General features: G+C 33.5%; 4 protein-coding genes across 4 annotated transcripts; 3 read left to right on the forward strand and 1 right to left on the reverse strand.

Moving 5' to 3' along the window:
• On the forward strand, positions 239-5,772 carry LOC18588850 (pyrophosphate-energized vacuolar membrane proton pump). Its single transcript, XM_007013538.2, has 8 exons — positions 239-623; positions 2,308-2,882; positions 2,984-3,363; positions 3,448-3,534; positions 3,617-3,947; positions 4,457-4,867; positions 5,008-5,067; positions 5,169-5,772. The coding sequence occupies exons 1-8, from the start codon at positions 362-364 to the stop codon at positions 5,373-5,375; spliced, it is 2,313 nt and encodes a 770-aa protein (XP_007013600.2). The 5' UTR covers positions 239-361; the 3' UTR covers positions 5,376-5,772.
• LOC18588852 (arogenate dehydrogenase 1, chloroplastic) lies at positions 15,999-18,977 on the forward strand. Its single transcript, XM_018126603.1, has 2 exons — positions 15,999-17,203; positions 17,658-18,977. The coding sequence occupies exons 1-2, from the start codon at positions 16,095-16,097 to the stop codon at positions 18,751-18,753; spliced, it is 2,205 nt and encodes a 734-aa protein (XP_017982092.1). The 5' UTR covers positions 15,999-16,094; the 3' UTR covers positions 18,754-18,977.
• On the reverse strand, positions 19,141-19,686 carry LOC108663171. Its single transcript, XM_018126604.1, has 2 exons — positions 19,396-19,686; positions 19,141-19,322 (listed from the first exon to the last, which is right to left on the reverse strand). Exons 1-2 carry the CDS (start codon positions 19,593-19,595, stop codon positions 19,199-19,201), a joined length of 324 nt encoding a protein of 107 aa, XP_017982093.1. The 5' UTR covers positions 19,596-19,686; the 3' UTR covers positions 19,141-19,198.
• Positions 22,179-26,105, forward strand: LOC18588854 (arogenate dehydrogenase 1, chloroplastic). Its single transcript, XM_018126419.1, has 3 exons — positions 22,179-23,398; positions 23,962-24,937; positions 25,504-26,105. Exons 1-2 carry the CDS (start codon positions 22,308-22,310, stop codon positions 24,914-24,916), a joined length of 2,046 nt encoding a protein of 681 aa, XP_017981908.1. The 5' UTR covers positions 22,179-22,307; the 3' UTR covers positions 24,917-24,937; positions 25,504-26,105.

The raw sequence follows: 27,440 nt of genomic DNA on the forward strand, positions 1-27,440 counted from the left end.
CCATATATAGTCCAAAAAATTAGTCAAAAATGACAGTTATTTTCACTGGTTAAACGTTGCAGTTAAACTTTTATACTCTCTCTCTCTTACTCACCATACTTATCTGACCCTCCCAACTAAAGAGATCTGATTCTTCCATTTCTTATAATTTACAAAAAAAAAAAAGACAAGAGAAGAAAATCTTTATTTTCACACTTATTTTTTTTCTTGTTTTCCACCGCAAACTTTTTCCTGTATATAAAATCTCATTTCTCTCCCATTTTCCTCTCACTGGAAAAAAAGGACGCTTCTTTTTCTTGTTCACATTCACACTCTCTCTCTCTCTTCACTTGCATTTCGTTTCTTTGGGAGGGTGGTAATTATGGGGGCTTCGATTTTGTCAGATCTCGGAGCCGAGATCCTGATCCCGGTCTGCGCCGTGGTTGGAATTGCCTTTTCTTTCGTACAATGGGTTCTCGTTTCCAAGGTGAAGCTCTCTCCGGGTCGAGACTCGGGTTCCCCCGGGAACAACGGTGCGGGTGCGAAAAACGGGTACGCGGATTACCTCATTGAAGAAGAAGAAGGTCTTAATGACCATAATGTTGTTCTTAAATGTGCTGAAATTCAAAACGCCATCTCTGAAGGTTGTTGCTCTTTTGCTTTCTTCTTTTAAAGGTTTTTGCGATCTGTCTTTTTTTTTCTTGTGAAAAATTGATCCTTTTGGTCTTATTTTGATTTTTTTATGTGGGGTTTCCGTGATTTATTTTGGGGTTTTTTTTTCCTGTTTGCATGTCTGAAGTACCTAACTGAAATGGTTTTTTGAAGAACGAGGTTATCTTTTTTTTTTTGCGAAACGTTTTTGTTTTATATGTTTTGAGAGTTTAGATCTTTTGTTTCTCATTGTGTGTGCGCGCGTGTTTTTATGTTTGGTTTGTGGAGTTTTTGGTTTGTCTGCATAAATTTTGGTGTTGTGTAGTGAATTATTGCTGGGGAAGAAGAAACAGTTTTGGAGCACGAGGTTTCTGTTTCTTCATGTATTCCTATGTTAAAGTATAAGTATTTTTTTTTTAATTTTTCTGATATGTATTTACTTTATATTGAAGCCATGAAAAGCTACATAATGTGCAAGCTGTCCTAATTTTATATATATATATATATGTCTGTATGTTTTTATTTATATAATATGTGCTTCAATGAATGTTTTCTTCAGATCGAGTATAGGGGATGGGGGGAATCTGGAGTTTGGACCCACGTGTATTTATTAAATATATCTCACAATCAACATTGATTAGGTTGTTGTGTTATTTTTCTATATGCACATTGAGAATATAATTGAGATCTAGGCCTTTCTTTTTTGGGTTTTGAATTTTACGTTTTGTAGCACATGGATTATGCATAATGGCATTGAAAGACTTTGGACATTTCCTCATAATTGCATGCTTGCTATGAAATTTCTTTTCCTACTGATTAATAAGCGGATGGAAAGTTGAACGCTGATGCTTCCTGGATTGGATTGTCATTGTTTCTTTATTTGAGATCTTGTACCCTTTTTGTTGAATTTGAACCAGATCTGGAAGTCTTACTTTTATATGGGGCCTGAATTAAGTTTCCAGTGGCCAGAACTTTTCAATTTGTTTACTCTGAAAGCGTTACTTAAAACAGATATAAACGTTGGATGATTCAATTATTTTGTCTTAAGTATATGTTTAGTTTCTTTTTTTTTTTTACTGTTTCCGTAACATGTAAGTTATATAATGCAGGAAAGACTGTCATAGTACAAGTTGATTTGAGGGAATGATGCACTGTTTTAAGATATGATATGCTTAACACTTTATTTCACTTTTGGAAAGCGGGATGCTTTTGAATCATTTCCATGCTTCCGAGGCTGTAACATACTGAGTTTAATTTTTGGTGGACCATTTCCTTGTTTGTTTCTGCTGTATGGCAGATTTAATTATTTCAATCTTTTTTTTTTTGTAAATTAAATAATAGAGTTATTAAAATGCAAAAATATATTTAGATCTGTTACTTTTTAATTTGCTGTCAACAAAATGTTATACTACAAAGTACAAATACTTTTCTTTTAGAAAGAGAAATTCTTTCAATTCTATCTGTTATGTCATTGTTTCTGGTACTTTGCCCCGAATAATCAAGTCAGAAGAAAACAAGAAGACTAAAGCTTGTACTATAGACAGTGTTCCTGACAATATGCTTGTGTAACAAAGGAGTAGGGGCTTTTATCTAGTTGTGCTGTTTATTGCCTTTTCTCTTGGTAATTCCTGTAAAGACTTTCTCAGTTAGCTAATTTTGGGATTTATGAGTTTACAGGGGCAACCTCATTTCTTTTCACTGAGTACCAGTATGTTGGCATTTTCATGGTTGCTTTTGCAATCTTGATTTTCCTTTTCCTTGGCTCGGTCGAGGGTTTCAGCACTAAGAGCCAGCCTTGCATGTATGACCAATCTAAGATGTGCAAGCCTGCTCTTGCCACTGCTGCATTCAGCACCATATCTTTCTTGCTTGGTGCTGTCACTTCAGTTGTTTCTGGCTTTCTTGGGATGAAAATTGCTACCTATGCAAATGCTAGAACCACTCTGGAGGCAAGAAAGGGAGTTGGAAAGGCATTTATCACTGCATTCAGATCTGGTGCTGTCATGGGTTTTCTTCTTGCTGCAAATGGCCTTTTGGTGCTTTACATTGCCATCAACTTATTCAAACTCTACTATGGTGATGATTGGGGTGGTCTTTTTGAGGCGATCACTGGTTATGGGCTTGGGGGATCATCTATGGCTCTTTTTGGCAGAGTTGGTGGAGGAATCTATACCAAAGCTGCTGATGTAGGTGCTGATCTTGTGGGCAAGGTGGAAAGGAACATTCCTGAGGATGACCCTAGAAATCCAGCTGTAAGTAACATGTCTCTATGAATATGTTTATCACAACTTTGAATTCAGAAAACTGAGTGGTTGTCCTCTTGGGTTGTCACTGAGTTGCTTCCTTGTTTCAGGTGATTGCTGACAATGTTGGTGATAATGTTGGTGATATAGCTGGAATGGGATCTGATCTTTTTGGCTCTTATGCTGAATCATCTTGTGCTGCACTTGTTGTTGCTTCCATCTCTTCTTTTGGCATCAATCATGAGTTGACTCCAATGTTATATCCTCTAATCATCAGTTCCGTTGGTATCCTTGTTTGTTTAATCACCACTTTATTTGCAACAGACTTCTTTGAGATTAAGGCTGTAAAGGAAATTGAGCCATCATTGAAGCGTCAACTTATCATCTCCACTGTTCTCATGACTGTTGGAATTGGCATTGTTAGTTGGATAGCTCTTCCATCTTCCTTTACCATTTTCAATTTTGGAGACCAGAAAGCTGTGAAAAACTGGTGAGCTCTTATTGCTTTGTTTTGAGAAATATCAAGAGTCATATGCTTGCATTTGGAGTGTGTAACATTGAATTTCTTCTGCAGGCAACTATTCTTATGCGTTTCTGTTGGTCTTTGGGCTGGCCTAATTATTGGATTTGTAACTGAGTACTATACTAGCAACGCATACAGGTATCCATTTTGGTAGCATTAATATCCTTTACTTGTCCTTTATTATCATTGATTTTGACACGTTCTTTACTTTCTGCTGCAGCCCTGTGCAAGACGTTGCTGATTCCTGCCGGACTGGAGCTGCTACTAATGTTATTTTTGGCCTTGCATTGGGTTACAAGTCTTGCATTATTCCTATTTTTGCTATTGCAGTCAGTATTTTTGTTAGTTTTAGCTTTGCTGCTATGTATGGCATTGCTGTTGCTGCCCTTGGAATGTTGAGCACCATAGCTACTGGATTGGCTATTGATGCCTATGGTCCCATCAGTGATAATGCTGGAGGCATTGCTGAGATGGCTGGCATGAGCCACAGAATACGAGAGAGAACTGATGCTCTTGATGCTGCAGGAAATACCACTGCTGCTATTGGAAAGGTTTGAATTTTTTTTTACAAAAATTTGCTTGCTTAAACACAAGGCTTTCGTTCTTATCTGTTTTTAGTTGATATGGCATAACAGTTGAGAAGAAGGTTTTTTTGTTTGTTTGTTTGTTTTGGTTGGCACTGATGTCTTTGGTGATATTGAATAATCCATTGGTCCAATGAAGCAGGTCATTTTTGCTTTTATTTTTCCAATCCTTTTACTTTATTTAAAATTGAAATTTCTTTTTCTTAAGAGTTATTCAATTTCTATTTTACTTACCTTTTTCAACGCATCCTGTCTCCTTTAAATTTAATTTTCCATGAGTAATTTTTTTACTCCTTGATCGGCTTTGATTTTTTCTGTAGTTTATAACTGAGAAGTAGTTCTCTTACTAAAGCCACAGACTGTAGTTGCAATTTTTGCTTGATTTAGCACTTGTGTGTCTGCTTGAAGGAAAACATAATCTTGTTGTTGTGTTAGTGAGTTAAAGGTATTCATTTGAGCACTGCATTTCTTTCCAGGGTTTCGCCATTGGATCAGCAGCCCTTGTGTCTCTTGCCCTCTTTGGTGCCTTTGTGAGCCGTGCTGCTATTTCAACAGTTGATGTGTTGACCCCTAAAGTTTTTATTGGTTTGCTTGTGGGTGCAATGCTTCCTTACTGGTTCTCTGCTATGACCATGAAGAGTGTGGGAAGTGCTGCTTTGAAGATGGTTGAGGAAGTGCGCAGGCAATTCAATACGATCCCAGGTCTCATGGAGGGCAGTGCTAAGCCTGACTATGCTACCTGTGTTAAGATTTCTACGGATGCTTCCATCAAAGAAATGATCCCTCCTGGAGCCCTTGTTATGCTCACACCCCTTCTTGTTGGAATCTTTTTTGGTGTGGAAACTCTCTCTGGTGTCCTTGCTGGATCCCTTGTCTCTGGTGTGCAGGTAATGTTAACAAGTCCTAATATTGTGTATTAACAGCCTTATGATTTGGAATTGCATGTTAAATTCTTGAGATACTGCTTGAGGTGTTTCATACAGAAGGTTTCATCTTAATGTTGTTTCTGTTTTGGTAATGTTTGCAGATTGCTATCTCTGCATCGAACACAGGGGGTGCTTGGGATAATGCCAAGAAGTATATTGAGGTACCAATGATTTGACTGACTTCCTATGAGTTACTCTTATGATTGACGTTTTGAAAGTAAATGTTCTGTATTTATGCTCTGGATTTTGTCGTGGAATGCAGGCTGGTGCTTCAGAACATGCAAGATCTCTTGGGCCCAAAGGATCAGATCCACATAAGGCAGCTGTTATTGGTGACACCATTGGGGACCCTCTGAAGGATACATCTGGGCCATCATTGAACATCCTCATCAAGCTAATGGCTGTCGAATCACTTGTCTTCGCTCCCTTCTTTGCTACACATGGTGGGCTTCTTTTTAAGATATTTTAAGAGAAGACAAAAGATGGGCTAATGGTCCACCGATTCCAGCTTCTACGGGTTCTTCTCTTCTAGTTCTCCTTTTGAAGTAAATTTAGTTTGTAGCACATTTTGACTCTAGAGACCATATCCTCTTTAAGGTCAAATCGGCAGTGAGAATTTTCCCTTGCAAAGGGTTGACAATGACATTGATGATGATGATGATGATTCTGGTCAATCTAGAAAAGAGTTAAAGCCCCATTGTTACTATTATTACTTTTTGTTTTTGTGAAGAATGTTTTTGTTGCCCTCGCTCAACTTTGTTTTCTTGCTCTGATATCCATTGTCATGCCTGGTTGTTGTTGGCATAAATCTTGGACTCTAAATGATTCAAAGCATGGATTATTGAAAATTGCAGGAAAAAAAAAAAGGTGCTCTTTTGATTTGTTATCATTTTGTTAGGCATTGGGAAAGTTGTGATGAAGCTCAAGCTTGGTAGAAAGTCGAGTACTGAGATAGGTTAATTTGCAGCCTTGCATTTGAGCAATGCAAGGTAACGGAGTCTGGGCAATGAAGAAATACAAGTAATGAGCAAACTTTATCTATCATTGCTAAGAAGGTATTCTTACTTGCACAATAGTTTTTCTCATGGATGAAACATTGACAGCCCAAATATAGGTGTAGCTAAAGTCTTTGTTATATTTGGTACAAAATTAAGTTGCAGCCATCTCCCTAGAAATATTTGCCCCCACAATCTCGGTTATCGTCAACAAAAGACAACAGTATGAGTTGTACAACTGGAATGAGTCATTCTGCATTTACTTAGGGCCAAGGACAACCTAAGTTAGAAATCTAAAGGCCATCGTAATGACAGAAGGACGGGCCATGTAGGAGAGTGGATCATCATCTTCATTACTATTACGTTAATTTCAAGGATTAGGTTTTAATCCAACTTGCGTGACTTTTTTCCAAATTAATACTTGTCACGAAGTTTGACTTGAAAATATAAATTTGTGATAAATGATATCAGAGCAGATTCAAATCTTAATTGATGCGAGACTCTTACGAGATATCAAGATCGAGATCAGTTGGTGAGATAAAGTATGAGATGGAGTAGGTCTAAGTATTCACATATCAAGTATGTATTTTGAATTGTAAATATGTGCCGGTTATAGTACCCACTTGCCTAATATAGAATTGATAATTATTTGTCCTTTTTTTTCCACACCTATTCAATTTCATAAATATTTGAGCTATTCATGAAAAGTATCTTTTAAATGACATTAAATAAATGAGTTTTTTTTGTTCTTTATTCTCTTTGTTTTTTCTTGAAGAAATAAGCTAACCCCCTTCAAAGAAAAAAAGATGGACAAATGGAAAAGTGAGGAAAGGGTAGTTAAAGTTTGGGGTTGCCATTTATCAAAGGTGGAGAACATGATATTCATGATTTAAAATATTTTCTATTTGGTTTGAATTTATTTTTTTATTCTGTTTTGAATATTATTATATATATGTCTATAATTAATATGTTAAAGTCTTCAAAAAAAGATGTCTGCAACTATTAAACAATTTCAAAATATTGTAAAATGATCTAGATATATTTAAAACAAACATATATTAAACTAAAAAATTTCAAATACAAACCAAGATTAATATTTATACAAGTTTAATTACATATAAAACGATATGAGATGCTATTATTATTTGTAGATGTTCAATTTTGATTAATTATTATTTTTTTAAATATTATCTTATAGTATAAAAACAATATGGAAAACAAGTCTGTAATGTCAGAAAAAGAAGAACATGAGCAAGTTAGTTAAGTATGAAGTTCAAAGGCCTAGAGGATTCATTATTCTCAAAATCGGAAAAGCTATCTAATTTTTTTGGCAACTTCGTCTTCTGATCTCTCAATTAAGCCATCTGTGAATCAATCTCTTTTATCTCAACTTACATGCCGGGTTTGTCAATCTTTGTCATAATGTATTCTTGGGTCTTAGCTATATAAGTATTAAGACATTTAATCTAGCAACCGGATTTGAGGATATTTTCCATGGGCGGACTTACATTAATAAATGTGATGTCACATGACATCACTTATTCAATGACAGGTCAAAATTTTATATTTGTTTTACTACTTATGCTAGAGTTTTTATGTAGTTAATGATGGTAATAAACCTATTAATTTTTTTACAATTTTATAAAGAGTGAGATCAAAAACTCCAAGTCAAAGTAGATTTATTAAAGTGTAATTTATATACTACTACTTGAATATTGAATTGAAAAGGCAAAAAAAAAAAAATCCTTATATAATTTAAAATTTTATTAAAAAAGTTAAAAGCTAAACTATTCTCCATCCCTATTCAAAAACTCAAATCTTACTCTTGAAACCAGTAGTGACGCTTCTTTTTCTCGATCTTTGATTGCATTTTGCACTCTTTTAAAACAACTCATCTCTAGGTTTCCATTGTAAATAATTTTCAACTAAAATTAAGTTTTTAAATACTTCATTTCTAAATTTTTTTGATTAATTCGATAGTTTGGGTTCATAATTATAATTTAGCTAATAGAAAATAGTATTACATGTCAAATAATATCTTCAAGCATTAAATGAATGTACTGAATTTACATTTTCTTTAATTTAATGTTAAAACTTCTAGTTTATGGATTTTAACATATTTATATTTTTTTAATTATTATTATTTTAATTATGACACCATTCAAAAAAAATTTTGAGTCCGCCTTTATCATTTGGCTCACCTTTTGCTTCAAATCCTAATAAGATATGTCTACCCATAGGGAAAAAGCAATATTTAACGCATTGCCCAAGATGTCCATAATGGCTTTGTTTAGGTTTCTATTATTAAAAAGCCAAAATTTATCTTCTACTTTATAGATACGCTCTAAAAGCTCCAAGTGTTGTGACAAGACTAAAATACCATGAAAGTCTTCCTAGTGAATGTCAGAAGCATTATCTCTACGTTCTATCACTAAAAAGGACGAGACACAGTAAGTGGCAAGAGAAGGCATAACAATACTTAAATAAATACTACTTAAGTTATTCGGAGTACCTTTGAGAGAGGAAAAAACATCGTAAGTTTTATTTGAAACATCATCGGGGGAAGAAAAAACATTGCAAGTTATATGCAGAACACTCTTAGGAGAAGAAAAAGCATTGCAAGTTACATTTGGAACACCTTCAGGAGAAGAAGAAGCATTATGAGTAGTATTTGGAACACGTCTCAAAGAAGAAAAAGGATATTGAGTAGTATTTAGAACACAAAACATTGTAAGTAGAATTTGGAACACCTCTTGGAGAAGAAAGAAGATTGTGAGTAGTATTTAGAACACAAAACATTGTAAGTAGTATTTGGAACACTTGCAAAAGAAGAAGAAGTAGTCTAACTATGTTTAGGAGAAAAAGAAATGTTACGAGTAACACCAAGGGTAGCATAAACTCCAAGGTTGTTTTGAATGCTTCAAGTAACTCCAAAGGTTCCACAGAAATGGTACTTGCATTGTTATGTTGAGTTATTCCAAAGCCAAAATCAAAATACATGTTACCTTGAGTAGCCCTAAGAACACTTTAATAAACTCTAGTAGTGGCGTTCACATCATCACCAACATTTTTCACAGTAGTAGATAGAAAATTGATCATATCTATTAGACTTTCTTGTATTGTATTACCTTTCACTCCTCTTCTTAAACTTAGATAACTATATTCGGGAAACTTCTCCTCAACTAACTCATTGCTTGACTCATAATCATTCATGTAGTCACATGACTTTTCTTTACCTTTAGACTTTGAGATATCTTGTGCCTCCGCCTTTGCACTTGGAGTTGACTTTATTTAAAAAAAGAAGAAGAGAGGAGTTCAATAACAAAGTGAAATGTAGTAAAAAGGGAAATAAAGAGAATAAGGAACAAGCTTACTTAATGAGAGGTTTTAATCCTTTTAAGAGAAATCAAACAAAAAGACACGTCATTATTACTGATGGAAAGAACGCGCAATTGCTTTTTAGAATTAACTACAACAAACTAAGTTCATTCTTGAAGATAGTCTCCCTAATAAGCAAAACCACTAGCAGTGTAGGTGCCTATTCTGTCAAAGGCTGAGACAACACAATTTTTGAATTTATTCACTTGATGATTAAGCACCTCAATAAGAAATAGGGAAGTATAAGTGGAGAATTTTTCAAGTAAATGGGGTCCTGGTGAAGCTAGCTAATTGTATCAAATTTAACGTGCCACTCTATAAGGAGAATATAACTCAAAATGAGTCCCTTTCAGCACCTGAACTAATCATCTCAATCATATAAGGCAATTGAAAACTATGAATCCACAATAAAGAGTTTAATCCACTCGAGCTTAGTTTTTTAGTATTAAATAATTACTTGTCATAATAAATAGTTGGATCACCAAAACCATTATTCGATTGCACATAAGGCCTTGGAGTAAATTGAATTGCCTTATCCAGCACCTCAAGAATATCATCCTTGGAAGTCTGGTCATGCCACTCCCAAGCCCTATAATTGTCTCTCAAGGTTTTACTCATAGAGGAAGACACAGAAGATTGATGCACGTTAGATGTGGGGCACAACTATGAAATATCTTCCACAAACACATTTGAATGAATGATACATCCATATAAGTGAAGACACTATAGCGACTCTTAGAGTGATATAAGTCTAACTTCTTATACAAAGTCCTAAGTATAGTGCAGCACAAGGAAAGCTTATACCTTTAGTAATCTTAATTGCATAAGGAATAATTGAAGACGAGATCCCATCATTTAGACAACTTGGGAGGACATACTGAGCTAACCACATAATCAACAAAGCTATTAACTCATGAGTGTGATCTCGATACTTAAGAGGACTTTTCTTGCCTTTAATATTGAATTTCTTATAGAAGAGTCCTACCTAGTTAGAGAAGCACTTCACCCTAGAAGCTTTAACTTGGCTTTTAAATAGGTATATAAAGAACTCTTTGAGACTCTCCTATTTTCTAGAAAGTATGATGGAACGAAAGTTGCCTCACCTAGCACAAAAAAGTTTTAAAAGAATATGCATATCTTCAAAAGTAAAAGTAAACTCTCATCAAGCAGTAATCATGGTATATGAAAATGTACTCCACCTTTCAAGAATGTCATGCCATACTTCAATTCTGGTTTCCTAATGAATATGAAGTTTAGAGATAACTCTTACAACATTAAGGACTTCAGCATTGTCGAGAGTAGTCACGCAGGCAGAATTCTTCAAGACTTTCACTATCCAATCATTCCAACCAAGGACCCATTGTAGGTTAGATCCAAATTTAGTGAAAGCAAGTGAGAATTCAATATGTTCAAAATTGAACTTCAATACTGATGCTCTTAGGATGGAATACCTTCTATCTATAGCGACTTCACTACAAATACGGTCCCAATGATAACCAGTTAACGCACATGGATGCCTATATACTTGTTTTGCATGCATTGCTTCCAAATGCAATCTTCTCCTTTTTCCATAATGACACCATCATCTCAATTTTCAAGCATAAAAGGAACTGTAGTAGTCCTCTTTACTCACATTTTCTTAAAAGAGAAGTTGTAGCAATACCCTTTCTCTTCTTTCCAAGAGTAACTCTACCAGGCTCACCATAGCGAACTTTTAATGTAAAACAAGTCTTGGCCATCAGATAAAAAAGCGAAACTCCTAAACAACAAACAACTAGATAAGTATTCACATATTGCATCACTCATTCATTATCATTCCTACATACGCATCATTACATCTTTATAATTACAGTAATGTTCCATGTTTGTTTATTTATTCTATCTTTATGTCAAACAAAATATATAAGAATATATATATATATATATATATATATATATATATATTATATATATAAACTTCAANGTTGATATATATATATATATTATGTATATATAAATCAATAAACATATACCAAAAAATAAAAACCTGATTGAGGTACTGATGTCACCTAAAAAAAATCCTCTCTATGAAAAGCTATGTTGTAGCAATAATAATAATTAAAAAAATGTTTATCTATTCCTTTATAAAAACAATATTAAAAAAAAGAGAAACAAGAAAAAACAATAAAAAAATATTATTGTAAAGAGAATTTACTTGTTCAAAGAAATTTAAGGAGAAACATTAAAAGTTGTTTATCAATTTCTGTAAAACTATTCTCTCCTATTTATAGACTTTAAGGAATTATTTTTCTAATAGGAATTTAACACTTTAAATTTTTTAGCAAATCTTTTTACATCTCTTTGTTTTTTCACATATATCCCTACTTCTCTTCATATTTTCTAGAACTCTTATCTTGAACTTTTTCTTATTATCATGCTAAAAAATGGTGTTCAAGTCTAAAATAAGCTCACATCTTACTTGCCTAACCAAAAAAAAAAAAAATCTTAGAACTTATTATCTACTCTAGTAAAAACATATCAAACAATTACTTTATAAATCTAAAACATTCTATTATGGTTTTTTTTTTTTTAGAAAACGAGAATATTCCATATTAACATTGAGTAACCTGTTTATATTTCATTTAACGCTTGTAGAATTTTTTCAAGAAAAATTTCTCATCCTTTTCCCCTTAATTTATCTAAGTAGAATACAATTCTTTTTAGTGTTATCATAACCTCCCTCACTTTCGTAGCCCAACTCTTTCTCTTGAAACCTCAGAATTCTCTTGAACTAATCTAGTAACTCAACCTCAACTTTCCCAAGTCTGGTCTGAATTGACACCAAATAGTCCAAAGCTTCTCCAGTAGGTAATGAATCTTTTCCAAATGCCTTCTCACAGATGTGTAAAGCTTGAAGTGCTACTTGCTCATTGTGATGCCCAACATCTCACATCTGATGTGAATGTGATTGTTAAGACATATATAACAATCCAAGCCTACCACTACTAGTAACTTGAGCTTAAGCTTTTGAGGGTCACTTTGTTTAGACCCAAAAAGCTATTAGACCAGTAGTTAGATTTGAGTCGTTACAAATAGTATCAGAACTAGGTTTCTAATTAACTTCAAAAATTCATATCTTCCTAACCACAAAGCCAAACGAGATGTTACAAAAACTATTAGAAAGATCTTTTCAAGACTTTTCCGTTGGTACTCATCATGTCATTTAAAAGTCATCAGAAAAGTGCTGAATTTGAATAAAAGGGAAAAAAATACAAATAATTTAGGATTTTTATGCTCAAATAATGAAAATACAACCCCAAACATACCTTAATCAGCAATCTCTTGAATACTTTTGCCTTTCCTTTGTCTTTTTTCTTCCTTGGTGTTAAGTTCTTCTGACTGTCTATTATTTGAATCTGATGAATAAACTGAAATAAATTCCTGTCTGTTCTTTTAAAGCTTATAAACTAACTTAACCCCACTAACTTAAACATGATAAATAAAACTGACCTTAATCCCTACTAACTTAAATGTGATAAATAAACTGACTTTAATTAAATTTCTTTATTTACTTAAAAACCCCTTCTTCTATTTTCTAATTATTAAGGCACCCAAGGTCATAGTTGTAAATAAATAAAATACTAAAATAATATCTACTTATTATCTTTATAAAACTATAGCTTAATAAAATCTCAGAAACCTGATTTTCAACAGTTTTGACAACCCAACTTTAGGTCATCGGAACTCCATATTTCGGTAACATTTTTGGTCGTTTCTTTGAGGGCTTTTGTAGTTTGAAATGAGATGTTTAATTTGGCGTCAATGGCTCGATTAGAGGCTTCTTGTGTTAAGAGAATTAAAGCCTCAAAGTAGGCTCGTTGATACTGAAAACTAAAAAATCTGAGTATTTTTGTGACGATTTTGAGAATTTTGGCTTTCGAAACTTGGAAATTTTGTGTTCTTTTTAATCGAAACAAGTTTTGGTGTTGTAATATGATATGAATACTTTATATTAGTGTTGATTTCATCACTGGAAATTATTCAAGTTAAAAGTTGCAAGTGCTCAAAAAAGGCCCAAAAAGTTGCTAGACTAATGGCTGGACTTGGATTGTTACAAATAGTATCAGAGCCTGCGTCAGTCCGATGTGAGCTTTCACATTGCTCTGATAAGATCTTGATCTTGTGGATGTAATGTGTGGCCTAGATGAGGACATCAAGGATTTGAGTGGATGAGATTGTAATACCCAACATCCCATATCTGATGTGAGTGTGATTGTTAATACCTATATAATAATTCAAGCCCACCACTACTAGTAACTTGAGTTTAAACTTTTGAGGGTCACGTGGTTTAGGCTCAAAAAGTTGTTGGGCTAATGGTTGGACTTGGGTCGTTACACTCAGTGACAAGATATGACATTGGAAAAGTGATCAATAAATATTCCTCTAGCAACTTCTGACATTTTCTTCCTTTTCCCACAGTATGAAGTAGTTCTGCCACATCTATTCTCGTATTCTCATCATGCTATCATCTAAAGGCATATAACTAAAACCCTTTATTATCTTGAGAGACTTTTTATAAATCAAAGGTTTCATTTGCACACAACAAGATTTGTTATTGATCATAATATTCCAATTATGCATGAAAGTTTTATTTTTAATAATAAAATTTTCATGTAGGGCAAAACTACGTTAATTGTTTTTCAAGGCAGTAATACATAAGGACTTCCAAGTGCGTAACAACTTTAAGTGTGTAAAACGTTGACAAGTACATAACCTGTAGAGATGCCTAATGCCTATGGACATTCCAAGTGTGTAAAGCCCAAAGACGTTACCTAGTGCATAACGCATAAGGCCGTTCCAAGTGTGCAATGCTCCAAGTAGATGTTCTTAACACAAGCAAATTTTGTTGTAATAATAATTATAATAATAATAAATTCATAAATTTGCAAGCATTGTGCTTTTCCAAGTTTTCTAAAAGCGTAAACAAGATTTGAAGCCTACTTCAAAAACAGTAAAGGTATTAATTTAAAAAGATATTGCTTTGAAGGGAATAGGCACAAAAACTGCTTCATTGGATACTCATTCTTTTGAAGAAAAAAAAAGCGTATAAAGTGTTGCTTTACATTACTTTTTTTATGTGCATGATTCAAATTGTATCTTTTTATTTTATGTATAAAAATTTTTTATACAAAATTCTTATGCAAAGAGCAAAATGTAAGTACCTAATTTGGCTAAACATTATTTCTTTAAGAATTGTGTAATAGTATGAGAACGACATAGAACAACCATGTCTTATGAGGAAGTGAAAGTAACTCAAAATGAATGACAGATTCATTGAGTTATCTGCCACCAAATTACTTACGCTTCAAAGACTGCTTTAGTCTTCCTCTCTGTCGCCTTTAATGCATTCCATTTTAGTTATTGCAACACATCTTTTCTCCTTAGCAAAAGAACCTTTTACATTATTTTTTGTAATTTCTCTTCAAAGTTGGTTTAATTTCAAAAACTTTAAAAAATAAAATCAAACTGAACTATGTTACTATTAAAATTAAAAAATAATCACTGATTATAATTTTTTTTCCCTTGCATCACATAAGAGAAAGCTCTAGAAAAGTAAAAGGGGATTATAAATTGTGGTTTTTATTGTATTTGATTAGTCGTCACTTGAACGTTTTTTGTACTTGGTATTTGTTTCACGTGGAGCATTGACAAACATCAGATACCAGGCTGCGGGTCTCCACGTCTTTTATATGTTTTTCTTTTTCCATAGAAGAAGACAAATGCAATTCATTATCCATAGAGTCGTAGATGGTTTGGAATAATCGCAAATATACAGAGATAAATAAGCCTATGGTGGTTGCATCATGCATGTGCATGTGTTTTTTCTTTTTATAGTGTTTATATTCCAAATGTCGGATTGTGTTTTGATTTTCTTCTTATTTGTCATTGTAGAATTGAGAAGTTATTAGAGTAATTAGTTCATTCTTAAAAATCTTGTTTTAAGACTTTTCTATTAATATTTGCATGTCTTGATTATATCGTATAAATTTTAAAAAGTAATAAATAAATATAAATACAAACATTACTTAATTAATTAAAAATATCAAGATTTTAAATATGAATATGAATATATTTGTTAAACGTGTAATACGACATAATATATCTAATATGTTTATCAAACGGATCAAGTTAAATTTTATATGATATGATATAATTTATAATTTATTTAAATAATTTACATTATTTTATATTTTATATAAAATTAATATGATTAAATTAAAAAATATATAATTATAAATAAATTATAAATTTATTATTTAAATACGAAATTTTTATACTCATGTGAGCATAGTTAAGACATGAAACGTAATTATTTCGAACTAAGTTAATTTCGTCGGTGGTCGGTGTTCTATTGTCCTTAAGTGTATTCCTTGAGTATATTCCTTGGAGTTTGTTGTGACACGTACATGGCTACATGCAGAGTATAAATGCCCGTCCTCTGCTACAATTGATGGGTTTGGCCGGCGTGGGTACTATTATTGGATTTAAGTCTCAATTACCGAGAAGAAGAATTAGCACGTGCAATATTTCTTTTGCATTGACTAATAAATTAACCCACTCACAGAACCTTATATCATATTCTCAACAATAATAATGAAAAAAAAAACCAAAACGATCTTTGATTGGATCCTGGGTGGAGATGAAAATTTATTTAAGACCCTAGCAACTCTCTCTGCAAAGCAGTGCCCAATTTTCCATCTTCGCCATAACCAAACTCCCTCTCTCTCTGTCTCTGTCTCTCTCTTTGAGTCACTCTGCTTAACCCAAAAATTAAAATGGCTATGCCATCACTTTCCTTCCTCCACCAATCGCCTCCAAAACCTTCACATGTCTATTTCTGTAACCCATCTCCTCCGCCACTTTTCCTCCAATCTCCTTCTTTTGTTTACATGACGACACCCCTCTCTCTGCATTCCTCCAAAGCACTCCAAATCAGGTCGTCCTTCTCCTCAACATCGACTTCCGAACCTACCCAAGACCCTGTCAAGCTTGCTTTTTCTGTCAATTCAACCCTTAAAATTGCCATCATAGGCTTTGGAAACTACGGTCAACACCTGGCTAAAACCCTGGTAGCTCAAGGACACAGTCTTTTAGCCTACTCGAGATCCGACCATTCCCACATTGCTCAAGAGCTTGGAGTCTCCTTCTTTCTAAACCCCAGTGACCTTTGCGAACAACACCCTGATGTCATCCTCCTCTGTACTTCGATTATCTCCACCGAACAAGTCTTGAAATCTCTTCCTCTAAAAAGACTGAAGCGGTCCACATTGTTTGTCGATGTCCTCTCCGTCAAAGAGTTCGCCAAGAACCTCCTCCTCGACGTCTTGCCTCCTGATTTCGACATCATTTGTTCCCACCCCATGTTCGGACCACAAAGCGCCAAACAAAGCTGGGAAAACCTCTTCTTTATGTACGAAAAGGTTAGAATTGGGAACGAATCCTCCAGGGTCCAAAGATGCAACGATTTTCTCGCAATATTTGAAAGAGAGGGGTGTAAAATGGTGGAAATGAGCTGTCAAGAGCACGACAAGTTGGCAGCCGGGTCACAGTTTATGACGCACACGGTAGGCAGGGTTTTGGACATGTTGGGGCTGGAGTCAACGCCGATTAATACAAAGGGTTATGAAACTTTGTTGGAACTGGTGGAGAATACTCGAGGGGACAGCTTTGATCTCTACTACGGGCTTTTTTTGTATAATAAGAGTGCTTTGGAGATGCTTGAGAAGTTGGATTTGGGTTTTGATGAGTTGCGGAATGAGCTCTCAGGGAGATTGCACGATGTAGTGAAAAAGCAATTGTTCGAGAATGCAGCGAGGGGAAAGAGTCTGCAAGATAAAAGTTACCAAAATAGTGCTGCAATGGCGTCGATCTTAAACTCCCTGAGGTAAATTTAAGTTACAGTCCACTTTGTAGCCTTCTTTGATAGTATAGATAAATTATTACTATATTACTATCACTTTGTTTCTTGCTATTGATTATTCAATATTAGTTCCCCTCCTCGGTCAGAGCTTAGTTCAATAAAATATGCCTGCCAAGCAATAATAAAGGGCGCAAAACAAGGCATCCCAACCACCCATATTATATATATCAATTATTACTCCTTTGTTTTTCTTTTGTCGTATTTGATTTTCACAAAGTATAGAAAAAAATAACTAGAAAAATTAGTATATTTTTAAGAACTGGTTGGCTGCTCTCCCTTACTTTTCTATTCATTCATTATCATGGTTGGATAAAAAATAATAACACGGGGGATTTTACCCTCTAAAAACTGCTTGGAAAGAGCAAGGTCCCATACAATCCAATTTGACATATTTACAAACTCTTAATTCAATTTTCAGATCTCAAGATGCTATTCAACCATATGAATACAAAGAGAAGATCTCCGAAAGCATTGATGATAGTTCAAAGCTGAAGATTGCGATTGTCGGGTTTGGAAACTTTGCTCAGTTCCTTGCCAAAGCCTTCGTTCGACAAGGCCACTCAGTTTTAGCCTATTCTAGAACAGACTACTGTGCTGTGGCTCAGAAATTGAGAGTTTCTTTCTTCTCTGATGCTGATGATCTCTGTGAAGAGCATCCAGATGTTATTCTTTTATGTACTTCGATTCTTTCCACTGAAAAAGTTCTCAACTCATTGCCGCTACAGAGATTGAAGAGAAGCACCCTGTTTGTCGATGTACTATCAGTGAAAGAGTTTCCAAGGAACTTGTTTCTTCAAAATTTACCCTCAGACTTTGATATTCTATGCACACATCCCATGTTTGGACCCGAAAGTGGTAAAAATGGATGGAAAGGTCTCGCTTTCGTTTTTGATAAAGTGAGGGTCGGAAGTGATGAAAAAAGGGTAGCAAGGTGCAATAGAGTCCTCGACGTTTTTGCTCGAGAAGGATGCCGGATGGTGGAGATGTCCTGTGCAGAACATGATTGGCATGCAGCAGGGTCACAGTTTATTACACACACGATGGGAAGGGTTTTGGAGAAGTTAAAGTTGGAGTCCACACCAATTAACACTAAAGGGTATGAAACTTTGTTGAATTTGGTGGAGAACACCGCTGGGGATAGCTTTGATCTTTATTATGGACTTTTTATGTACAATGTAAACGCCCTGGAACAACTAGAGAAGTTAGATTTGGCTTTTGAGTCATTGAAGAAGCAGCTCTTTGGTAGATTACATGGTCTCTTTCAGAGGCAATTGGTTGGAAATGCCGACGAGAAGCTTCAAGTACTTCAGAACGGGAAGGGTAAAGTTTTTCCTAAGAAATCAGTTGTGCCATATGGGGCCGCAATGCCTGCATCTCCCAAAGAGAAATTCCACGTTTTATGGGAGAATTCAGTACTGCAGGCATCCCCTGAAAATAGGCTTGAAGTTGTGGAGGAGAAGTCTGTTAGGAGAAATGGTGCTGCCCTTGCAACTTCTCCAGAAAGCGTCAGTTAGAATCAATTAAACTCTGTGTTGTTCTTCAATTCGTAAATAGTATGGCTGCTGCTTAAATTCTTAGCTGTAGACTAGCTTCAGTCTTCAGAAATTTTAACCAACATGGAATGTACGTGGTCCTCAAGAGCCCACAATCAGCTTATTCCAATAAGTTTGAATCAAAGCTGGTACCAATTGTAATAGGATATGATAAACACATCAAATTCATGAATGATAACTTCAACCAGACTCAAAAGTCATTAGGAAAAATTTAAGTAGCGTTTGGTACTTTATAATGTAATGTGATTACAAATAATGTGATTGTAAGCAATGTAATTACATGAAAATAATATTGTAATATTTAATATATAAGTAATATAATAATTAAAATATAAAAAAATAATATTACAGTATTTATTTTATAAATATTTTACGAGATATATAATGTTAATTTTTAAAACTACCCTTATAACTTCCGGAAGGCATTGAATGGAATCCCTGGTACAGCCACAAACCCATATTCATGCAAACCGAGCAGCTGGTGAAGCCCTCCGATTTTTGATATTGTTTTGATCGAAAGGCCTTCCAAGCTGCAAAATATACAAAATGTTTTCAGCAAACAAGGAATGAAAGATAAATCAAAGGCAAAAAGAAAGAACTTACAAGTGAAGGGGGCTAACATGGAGGAGACGGGAGTCAGGGGAAGGGAAGGAAGGGAGAAGGTCAGGAGAGATGAAAAGGGGCAGGCCTTTACAGGTGGAGAGGAGACGAGAAGGAGTCTCGATGGGGGTTGGGCAGCAGCCCAGGTGGAGCACACCTGCCCGTGCTCTTCCGTTGCTCCATGCCTTCACGGCGAACTTCATGCCACTGCTGTTAACGGAATCGGAGCGGGACCTAGGCCGTCTTCGGGGAGGGGAGCGGGGAGCAAGGATAGGGTTTTATGAGTAATTTTTTTAAAAGATGATGAGTAAAAATATTTTAAAAATATTATAAAATGTAATATAATGTGATTGTATTAATTTTGAATTGTAATTATATTGTTATCAATAGATATAATGTGATTGTAATTTTACATTATAATGATATGTTATAAAATAAATATTATAATATAATTTAATTTAATGTATTACAAAAAATTGACTTTATAACCCTAATACCAAAGACATCTTTAGTTTTTTGGAACAAAGTTGCTTGTATTAAATATCCTTGTTTGAAAGGTCTCCTTTCCATGCCAATTAAGTCTGCTCTACCCTACCTCTACTTTTTCACTACGTGCAAACATTGATCATATCATATATTGAGCAGAGCTGATCGAGGTGGCTTGACCCACTGCGACCGTCTCTAAATTATTCCCCACAGCAGACATGTTTTTGTGTTCTTTCATTTCTTCTTTCCCTGAGAAACAGTGGGACCCCAAATTATCAAAAGTGCCAGCAAATTTTAACATGTTTTCCATCTTGTGACAAAACTAAAATACGAAATAGTAAGATGTTGAACTTTAATTAGTGGGGCAGGATATTTATAAAGAATTGTGAGCGATCTTTAATAGGATGTTTGGTTGGAGGAATGTCTTATTTTTTTAAAATTTTCTTTATGTTTATAGAGGAAGGAATAGTCATTCTCTCTCTATTCCCTTAAAAATTTTTTCTTTATTTTGCTAATTTGAGTTCAACTCAAGTTAAAAATTAAATCAAATAAATTTTAAATTTTTGTATTGTTATAAATAAAAGAAAAAAATTTATTTAGTTTTTTTATATTATTTTATTTCAACATAATGTAATTTATTTATCTAAATTTGATTTTATATATGAAATTTTTTCTATAGAATAAGAATTTAAACTTAATTTTTCAAAAGAAGATAAATTAATATACATATTGTACAATCAAATAATCAAGTATAAAAATATTTATATATATGTTTTTAAATATTTGACTTATTAATAAGTATATCTATCATCTACATAAAAATTTATATTTTTCAAATATTTTTTCAATTTAGTTTCTCAATATCTCAATTTTATTTAATTTAGTCCCTATGACAAAACATAAAAAATATTTTTTCAAAATTTTTTTATCTACCACATCATCATATTAATGCCATGTGACACTACCTTGTCATCAAATTGGTACCACGTGACATGTCACATCATCATGTGGGTGTCATGTCATTAAAATATGTCACATCAATACTGACGTCATCTTTTTAATGGTAAAATTAGATGCTCTTAATAAGAAAGACTAAATTGAAGTAATTTTCAAAATCAAGTGACTAAATTATTTTGAATTGGAATAGAAGAATTAAATTGAATAAAATATATGAGTATAGAGATTTGGTGAGCATTTCTACCATTTAATTATTGTTGAGTTTGGTAAGAAGAACAAAATAGACAAAGTAAGGAAACAAAGATGATTTAACTAATTCTTACAATAGCCAAGATTATAAAAAAATAAAGAGTCAAAATAAAAAAATTTCAATGTTAAACAATAAAAGAAGATACATTGCAATTTTTTGAATATAATAATAAGGAAAAATCAATATCCCCATTTACCTTTTTTTTTTCTATCAAATGTAGTGTAAGTGCATCACATATTGTAGTTAAACAGTTTTAAGACCTTACCATAGATGTTTAAAAATTGAAGTTTACATGATTCATTAGAAGAAATTGTAATTGGACAATTAATTAGGAAAGATAAAAGGGCAGAAACAATCATATGATCATCATTTTTTTTGAGTAAAATACACTAATCCCTCCACTTTTGATTATAATTATATATAAGTCTATTAATTTTTAAAATGAATACTTTATTCAAAAAAAATATTTTCATTAGATGCATAAATAATGTGTTAGTCAATTGTTAATATTTTTGTTAATTTAATAATGTGATAATATTTTTATAATATTTATTTTTTATTAATTTTAAAAATTATCACTATAATAAATTATATTTAAAAATATTTATATTTTTTTCTTTTTAAAACAAAACTTCTTTTCGCTAGTAACGTTGCAGACCTAGCCTGATCTAGTGCTCCCTAAGAGAACGCAAGGAGATTTGGTAATATTTCGCATTTCAGGATTAGATCTAGTTGTACAGTGACCAATCGGTGTAAGGAAGCAACGTTGATTAAAAAAAGAGTAGAAAAAAAAAGTTTTTAAAATATTTTATATTCAAACGTTAACGTTTATACGATTAGGATGAAATGTTAATTTTAAAAATTAATAAATTAAAATATAATTATGATTAAAAAATTGAGTGATTTTTGTATTTTATTTTATTTTATGACGAGAGATGGAATCTGCTGACTGCTACGCGTTTATCTGTTCTCCATTTTTTTTTCCTACACCAAATTGGAGTCATGTGGAACTGAAACCCCCACATGTAACTTCCTTTCTCAAATATGTAGTGAGTATTCAAAGAGAGAAGAAAATAGGAAAAAAACAAAAACAGTTCACCAAAAAAAAACCCTAGTCCTTAATAGCCGTTATTGATGGCCCTGAAGACCGAACCCTTCCACCGTCTGGCTGCTTATTGCCATTTTTGCCTCCATTACCAGAATTCTCTCTGCAAAACTAACAATGATTTCTCTTCCTTCTCTCCATCAATCTCTTTCAAAACCCTCTGTTTTCCTTCTTTCTTCTCCCTCCCCACTTTTCCTCCAATCTCTCTTTTTGCTCCCAACATCAACAAAACCCATTTCCATCCATTCCTCCAAACCACTTCCCATCAAGTGTTGTTACTCCTCCACCACCACCTCCGCTGAACCCGCCCAAGAACATGTCCGACCCGTTTCTACCCTCAAGATAGCTATTATAGGCTTTGGCAACTACGGCCAATTCCTAGCTAAAACTCTCGTCTCTCAAGGCCACAAAGTTTTAGCCTACTCGAGATCCGACTATTCCCATGTCGCTAAAAGTTTGGGAGTTTCCTTCTTTATAAACCCCCACGACTTATGTGAACAACACCCACACGTTATCCTCCTTTGTACTTCAATTATCTCGACCGAACAAGTGTTGAGATCTCTTCCTTTACAAAGACTGAAACGGTCCACATTATTTGTCGACGTTTTATCCGTCAAAGAGTTCGCCAAGAATCTCCTCCTTGATTTCTTGCCCTCTGATTTCGACATCATTTGTTCCCATCCCATGTTCGGACCACAAAGCGCCAAACAAAGCTGGAAAGACCTCTTCTTTGTCTACGAAAAGGTTAGAATCGGAAACGAATCTTCCAGGGTTCAAAGATGTGAAGATTTTCTGGGAATATTTGAAAGTGAAGGTTGTAAAATGGTGGAAATGAGCTGTCAAGAGCACGACAAGTTTGCAGCGGGGTCACAGTTTATGACACACACGGTTGGGAGGGTGTTGGACATGTTGGGTTTGGAGTCAACGCCAATTAATACAAAGGGTTATGAGGCTTTGTTAGAATTGGTTGAGAATACTTGTAGGGATAGCTTTGATTTGTATTATGGCTTGTTTCTGTATAATAAGAGTGCTTTGGAGATGGTTGAGAGGTTGGATTTGGCTTTTGATGCTTTGAGGAATGAGCTTTTTGGGAGGTTGCATCATGTTGTGAGGAAACAGTTGTTCGAGAACGGAGAGAAGGGAAAGAGTCTGGAAGGAATTAGATACGAAAATGGTGCTGCTTTGGCTTCAAGCTCAAATCCTTTGAGGTAAGTTTGTAATGGATTGTATTATTCTGGCTTTAGTTCTTGCATTTTACTTTTTTATTTTCTTGAATTGTTGATTCAATTCAACTTACATGGCATGTGATCGTAGTTGTCCTTTTAGCTTTAAAAGACTTTGTTAAATGTTAAGATAATTATATAATTATCTTAACAGACTTAAGGCCTTCCATTTCAAATGAAGTTAAATAGGAAAAATTATCACAATAAGAATTTAGACTCTTTCAAGGTTTTACTGGTCCGCATTTGTAGAATATTTTTAAAAGTAGAGAAAATTTCCCCCAATTTAGTTAATGTTTGGTGTGGAGCAAATTTGGCTTTAGGAATACTTATCAAGATCATGGACGGAGTTGTTAGGAAAAATGAATTTCAATATTATTTTTCTTCCTTGACTTGTTTAATATCAGATTTAATTTGTAATCTTTGTGGAGTTTATCATTGATCTAGTATTAGCAGACCAGTAAAACTGCTTGGAAGAGCATAAGTGGGGAAAACTGTGCTGCAAAATCTGTTTTCGTAATATATTTACAAACTTTTACTGGAACTTTCAGATCTCAAGATGCTATTCTACCATATGAATTTAAAGGAAAGATATCTGAAAGTGTTGATGATAGTTCAAAACTCAAGATTGCAATTGTTGGATTTGGAAACTTCGGTCAGTTCCTTGCCAAAACCCTGGCTTGTCAGGGCCACTCAGTTTTAGCTTATTCAAGAACTGATTATAGAGATGCAGCTCAGAAATTGGGGGTTTCTTTCTTCTCTGACGCTAATGACCTTTGTGAAGAACATCCCGAAGTTATTCTTCTGTGTACCTCGATTCTTTCGACTGAAAAAGTTCTCAAGTCATTGCCACTTCAGAGATTGAAGAGAAGTACTCTGTTTGTTGATGTGCTGTCTGTGAAAGAGTTCCCAAGGAATTTGTTTCTTCAACATTTACCATCGGATTTTGATATTCTATGCACGCATCCCATGTTTGGACCAGAAAGTGGTAAAAATGGTTGGAATTCTCTTCCTTTTCTTTTTGATAAGGTGAGGGTTGGAAGTGATGAAAGAAGAGTAGCTCGGTGTAATAAGTTCCTTGATATTTTTGCACGAGAAGGATGCCGAATGGTGGAGATGAGTTGTGCAGAACACGATCGGCATGCGGCAGGGTCACAGTTCATTACCCACACCATGGGCAGGGTTTTGGAGAAGTTAGAATTGGATTCTACGCCAATTAACACAAAAGGGTATGATACTTTGTTGAAGTTGGTGGAGAATACAGCTGGAGACAGCTTTGAACTTTATTATGGGCTGTTCATGTACAATGTGAATGCAATGGAACAGCTAGAGAGAATGGATTTTGCCTTTGAGTCATTGAAGAAGCAGCTCTTTGGTAGATTGCATGGTGTCCTTCGGAAGCAACTGTTTGGAAATTCAGAGAACTTTGAAGTTTTGAGGGAGAAATCTGTTGAGGGAAATGGTGCTGCACTTTCATCTTCTCCAGAGAGTGTTAAAATCAGTTAGCCCTATATTCTCGTCTTACATGTAAGTTGTATGGCTAATTCTTTCTTTATCTTATTAGAGGTTGCTACTATTTTTTGGGTCATTTTTAATAGTTATTTAATTGTCTAAAGCTCAAAATGCTTTTCAAGCGAAAAATTTTAAAATCAAGGCTTTCAAGTTGACTCGTAAAGATGGTGCTTTGCTGGAGGGTATGGTAGTTTTGCTCCTGGCAACTGTTAGGGCTTGCAACTAATTTCTTTTCATATACATGTTCTGCTTCATGTATAACTTTGTCTGCTAGACTCAATTGCTTTATTTGGTTTGATAATTCATGGATCTTTACCAGGACACAAATATGTTATGCAATGCAATCATATTCGTTTCATCTCAGCTAAAATCTGTTTTGCTAAACAATAAATTTTGCCCCATTAACTTTACCTCTCTCTCTCTCTCTCTCTCTTTCCCCTTTCAAATAGTATAATTGTGATTGATATTGTATATATACATATGTTTCTTGTATGCATGTGTATTTGTGAATTTTTTTTATTATTTATTGATCAGTGTATCACTCTGATACTGATTTGGCATTGTTACCGACTCTTGTGAAGGATTTCACATTTTTTTGTTTACATCATGGTGACTGGGTCTCCCATGGCTCACTGGAATCAGCAGTGAAGAAGACCTTATTGGTGGTGTGCCAACCTCGTGCTTATCGTCATAGCTGCAAAAGTAAATTCTTTTTGTAAGTTTTTTACATACCGTGGGAACCAAATGATGCCAAGCTGAAGTTCAATTTCTGAATAAATTATATGGAAAGTGTAGACGGTAGACTAACAAAGAGCAATCAGCACTGAGATGGGCACGGGTCCTAGTCATAAGAAAGAAAATGTTGATGATCTGATTTCAGCTGAGTTATGGCCCTGGAAATGTGATGCTTCACTCCAAGTTTTGTCAAATTTATTTAATTACCATATCCTGAGTTGTTCCTACGGTTTTCTTATATCATGCCATGTTGGAGGATGTTGTAATATTTTTTGTTCATTTATTCTTTGGAAGAGGGAAGGGCGATTGTTGTGTCATTTATTTTCTGTAGCAATTGTGGTACTCCATTTTGTTGATGGGAGGAGCCCCACCGAATAATTGTCCCCATCTCATTGTGGTGATTATCATGAATAAAAGAAAATGCATTGATTCATTATTAGTACTTTAATCTCCTTTCTGCTTTTCAATTATAATAGTTATGCAATGGATTGTTTCTCTGCAAAGATCTTATTCTTGGCCTATAAGTACATACAGTCGACGTTGCAATCAATATAGTAAAAAATGAACTAACATGACAAATCTCCATATAAAATTTAAACATAGCTAATAGCCTTTTTCGTCGTTCAGCATCTCTTCTTAAATACAAACGAACCATGATTGCAAAAAATAAATATTCTAATTTATTTTATTATGTACAAAAAATATTAAAGTCATATAATAACAAAAAAAGTAAATGACATCTAGAGCACATTTCAACCCCATAAGTAAGCCATATGGTAAAATTGTCAATCATGGTGCGGCTGGGTTAAAGAGATAGACAAGGAAAAAGAGGGATGGCTAGTTCTAGTAGTTTAGTGTATAATGTTCTATTTTTAGTAAATTTAGAAAAATTTAAAACTTAGATTAACTTAATTAAGGTTTAGGGTAATTAAGCAATTAATAGAATGATTAAATTTAGATTAAATAAAAATTAGTTAAATTAATTAAGATTCTATTATAGGGTTTTTAAAGAATTTAACTAATCAAATTAATGAAAAATGTTTTAATTAGTTGTTTAGCAATGAATTAAATATTTAAAGTAATTAAGGATTTAATGAGTTAATTAAATAATTTAGTTAATTAAGTAATGGAACGTGCTACTATATAATTAAGTAAATAAGAAATTAATTAAATGAGTAATATGATGCATAATAATATATTTCATTTAAATTAGGGTTTAGGGCTTGGAGAATTAATTAAATAATTTAAGTAAATAAAAATAATCATGTATTAGTAATTAATCAATAAATTAAATTAATAAATTGGGAAAATTTTAAAATTATTTAACTTAAGTAAGGTTGAGGGTAATTAAGCAATTAATTGAATGATTAAATTTAGATTAAATAAAAATTAGTTAATTTAATTAAGATTGTATTAGGGTAATAAAAAGAATTTGACTAATCAAATTAATGAATACGTGTTTTAATTTGTTATCTAGCAATGAATTAAATATTTAAAATAATTAAGGTTTTAATGAGTTAATAAAATAATTTAGTTAATTAAGTAATGGAACCTATTATTATATAATTAAGTAAATAAGAAATTAATTAAATGAGTAATATGATGCATAATATTATATTTCATTTAAATTAAGGTTTAGGGAATTAATTAAATAATTAATTAAAATTATCTTTCCTTCGAATTGAAATGCCAAAATGTTTTAAGTAAAATATATGAAGTTTAGAGACTTTTTAAGTGAATCTACTTCAAATTTAATGTAAAAAAGCATATTTTTTCCTTTTTT

Source organism: Theobroma cacao, chromosome 9, assembly GCF_000208745.1.
Source record: "Theobroma cacao cultivar B97-61/B2 chromosome 9, Criollo_cocoa_genome_V2, whole genome shotgun sequence".
Taxonomy (NCBI): domain Eukaryota; kingdom Viridiplantae; phylum Streptophyta; class Magnoliopsida; order Malvales; family Malvaceae; genus Theobroma; species Theobroma cacao.

Excerpts from the sequence above, each read along its gene's own strand:
- LOC18588850 (XM_007013538.2), top strand. The coding sequence starts at position 362 with ATGGGGGCTTCGATTTTGTCAGATCTCGGAGCCGAGATCCTGATCCCG. Across the intron at positions 2,883-2,983 it reads ATGACCCTAGAAATCCAGCT|GTGATTGCTGACAATGTTGG; the intron begins GTAAGTAACATG and ends TCCTTGTTTCAG. Across the intron at positions 3,535-3,616 it reads TATACTAGCAACGCATACAG|CCCTGTGCAAGACGTTGCTG; the intron begins GTATCCATTTTG and ends TTTCTGCTGCAG.
- LOC18588852 (XM_018126603.1), top strand. The coding sequence starts at position 16,095 with ATGGCTATGCCATCACTTTCCTTCCTCCACCAATCGCCTCCAAAACCT. Across the intron at positions 17,204-17,657 it reads TCGATCTTAAACTCCCTGAG|ATCTCAAGATGCTATTCAAC; the intron begins GTAAATTTAAGT and ends TTCAATTTTCAG.
- LOC108663171 (XM_018126604.1), bottom strand. The coding sequence starts at position 19,595 with ATGAAGTTCGCCGTGAAGGCATGGAGCAACGGAAGAGCACGGGCAGGT. Across the intron at positions 19,323-19,395 it reads CATGTTAGCCCCCTTCACTT|CTTGGAAGGCCTTTCGATCA; the intron begins GTAAGTTCTTTC and ends TATATTTTGCAG.
- LOC18588854 (XM_018126419.1), top strand. The coding sequence starts at position 22,308 with ATGATTTCTCTTCCTTCTCTCCATCAATCTCTTTCAAAACCCTCTGTT. Across the intron at positions 23,399-23,961 it reads TCAAGCTCAAATCCTTTGAG|ATCTCAAGATGCTATTCTAC; the intron begins GTAAGTTTGTAA and ends TGGAACTTTCAG.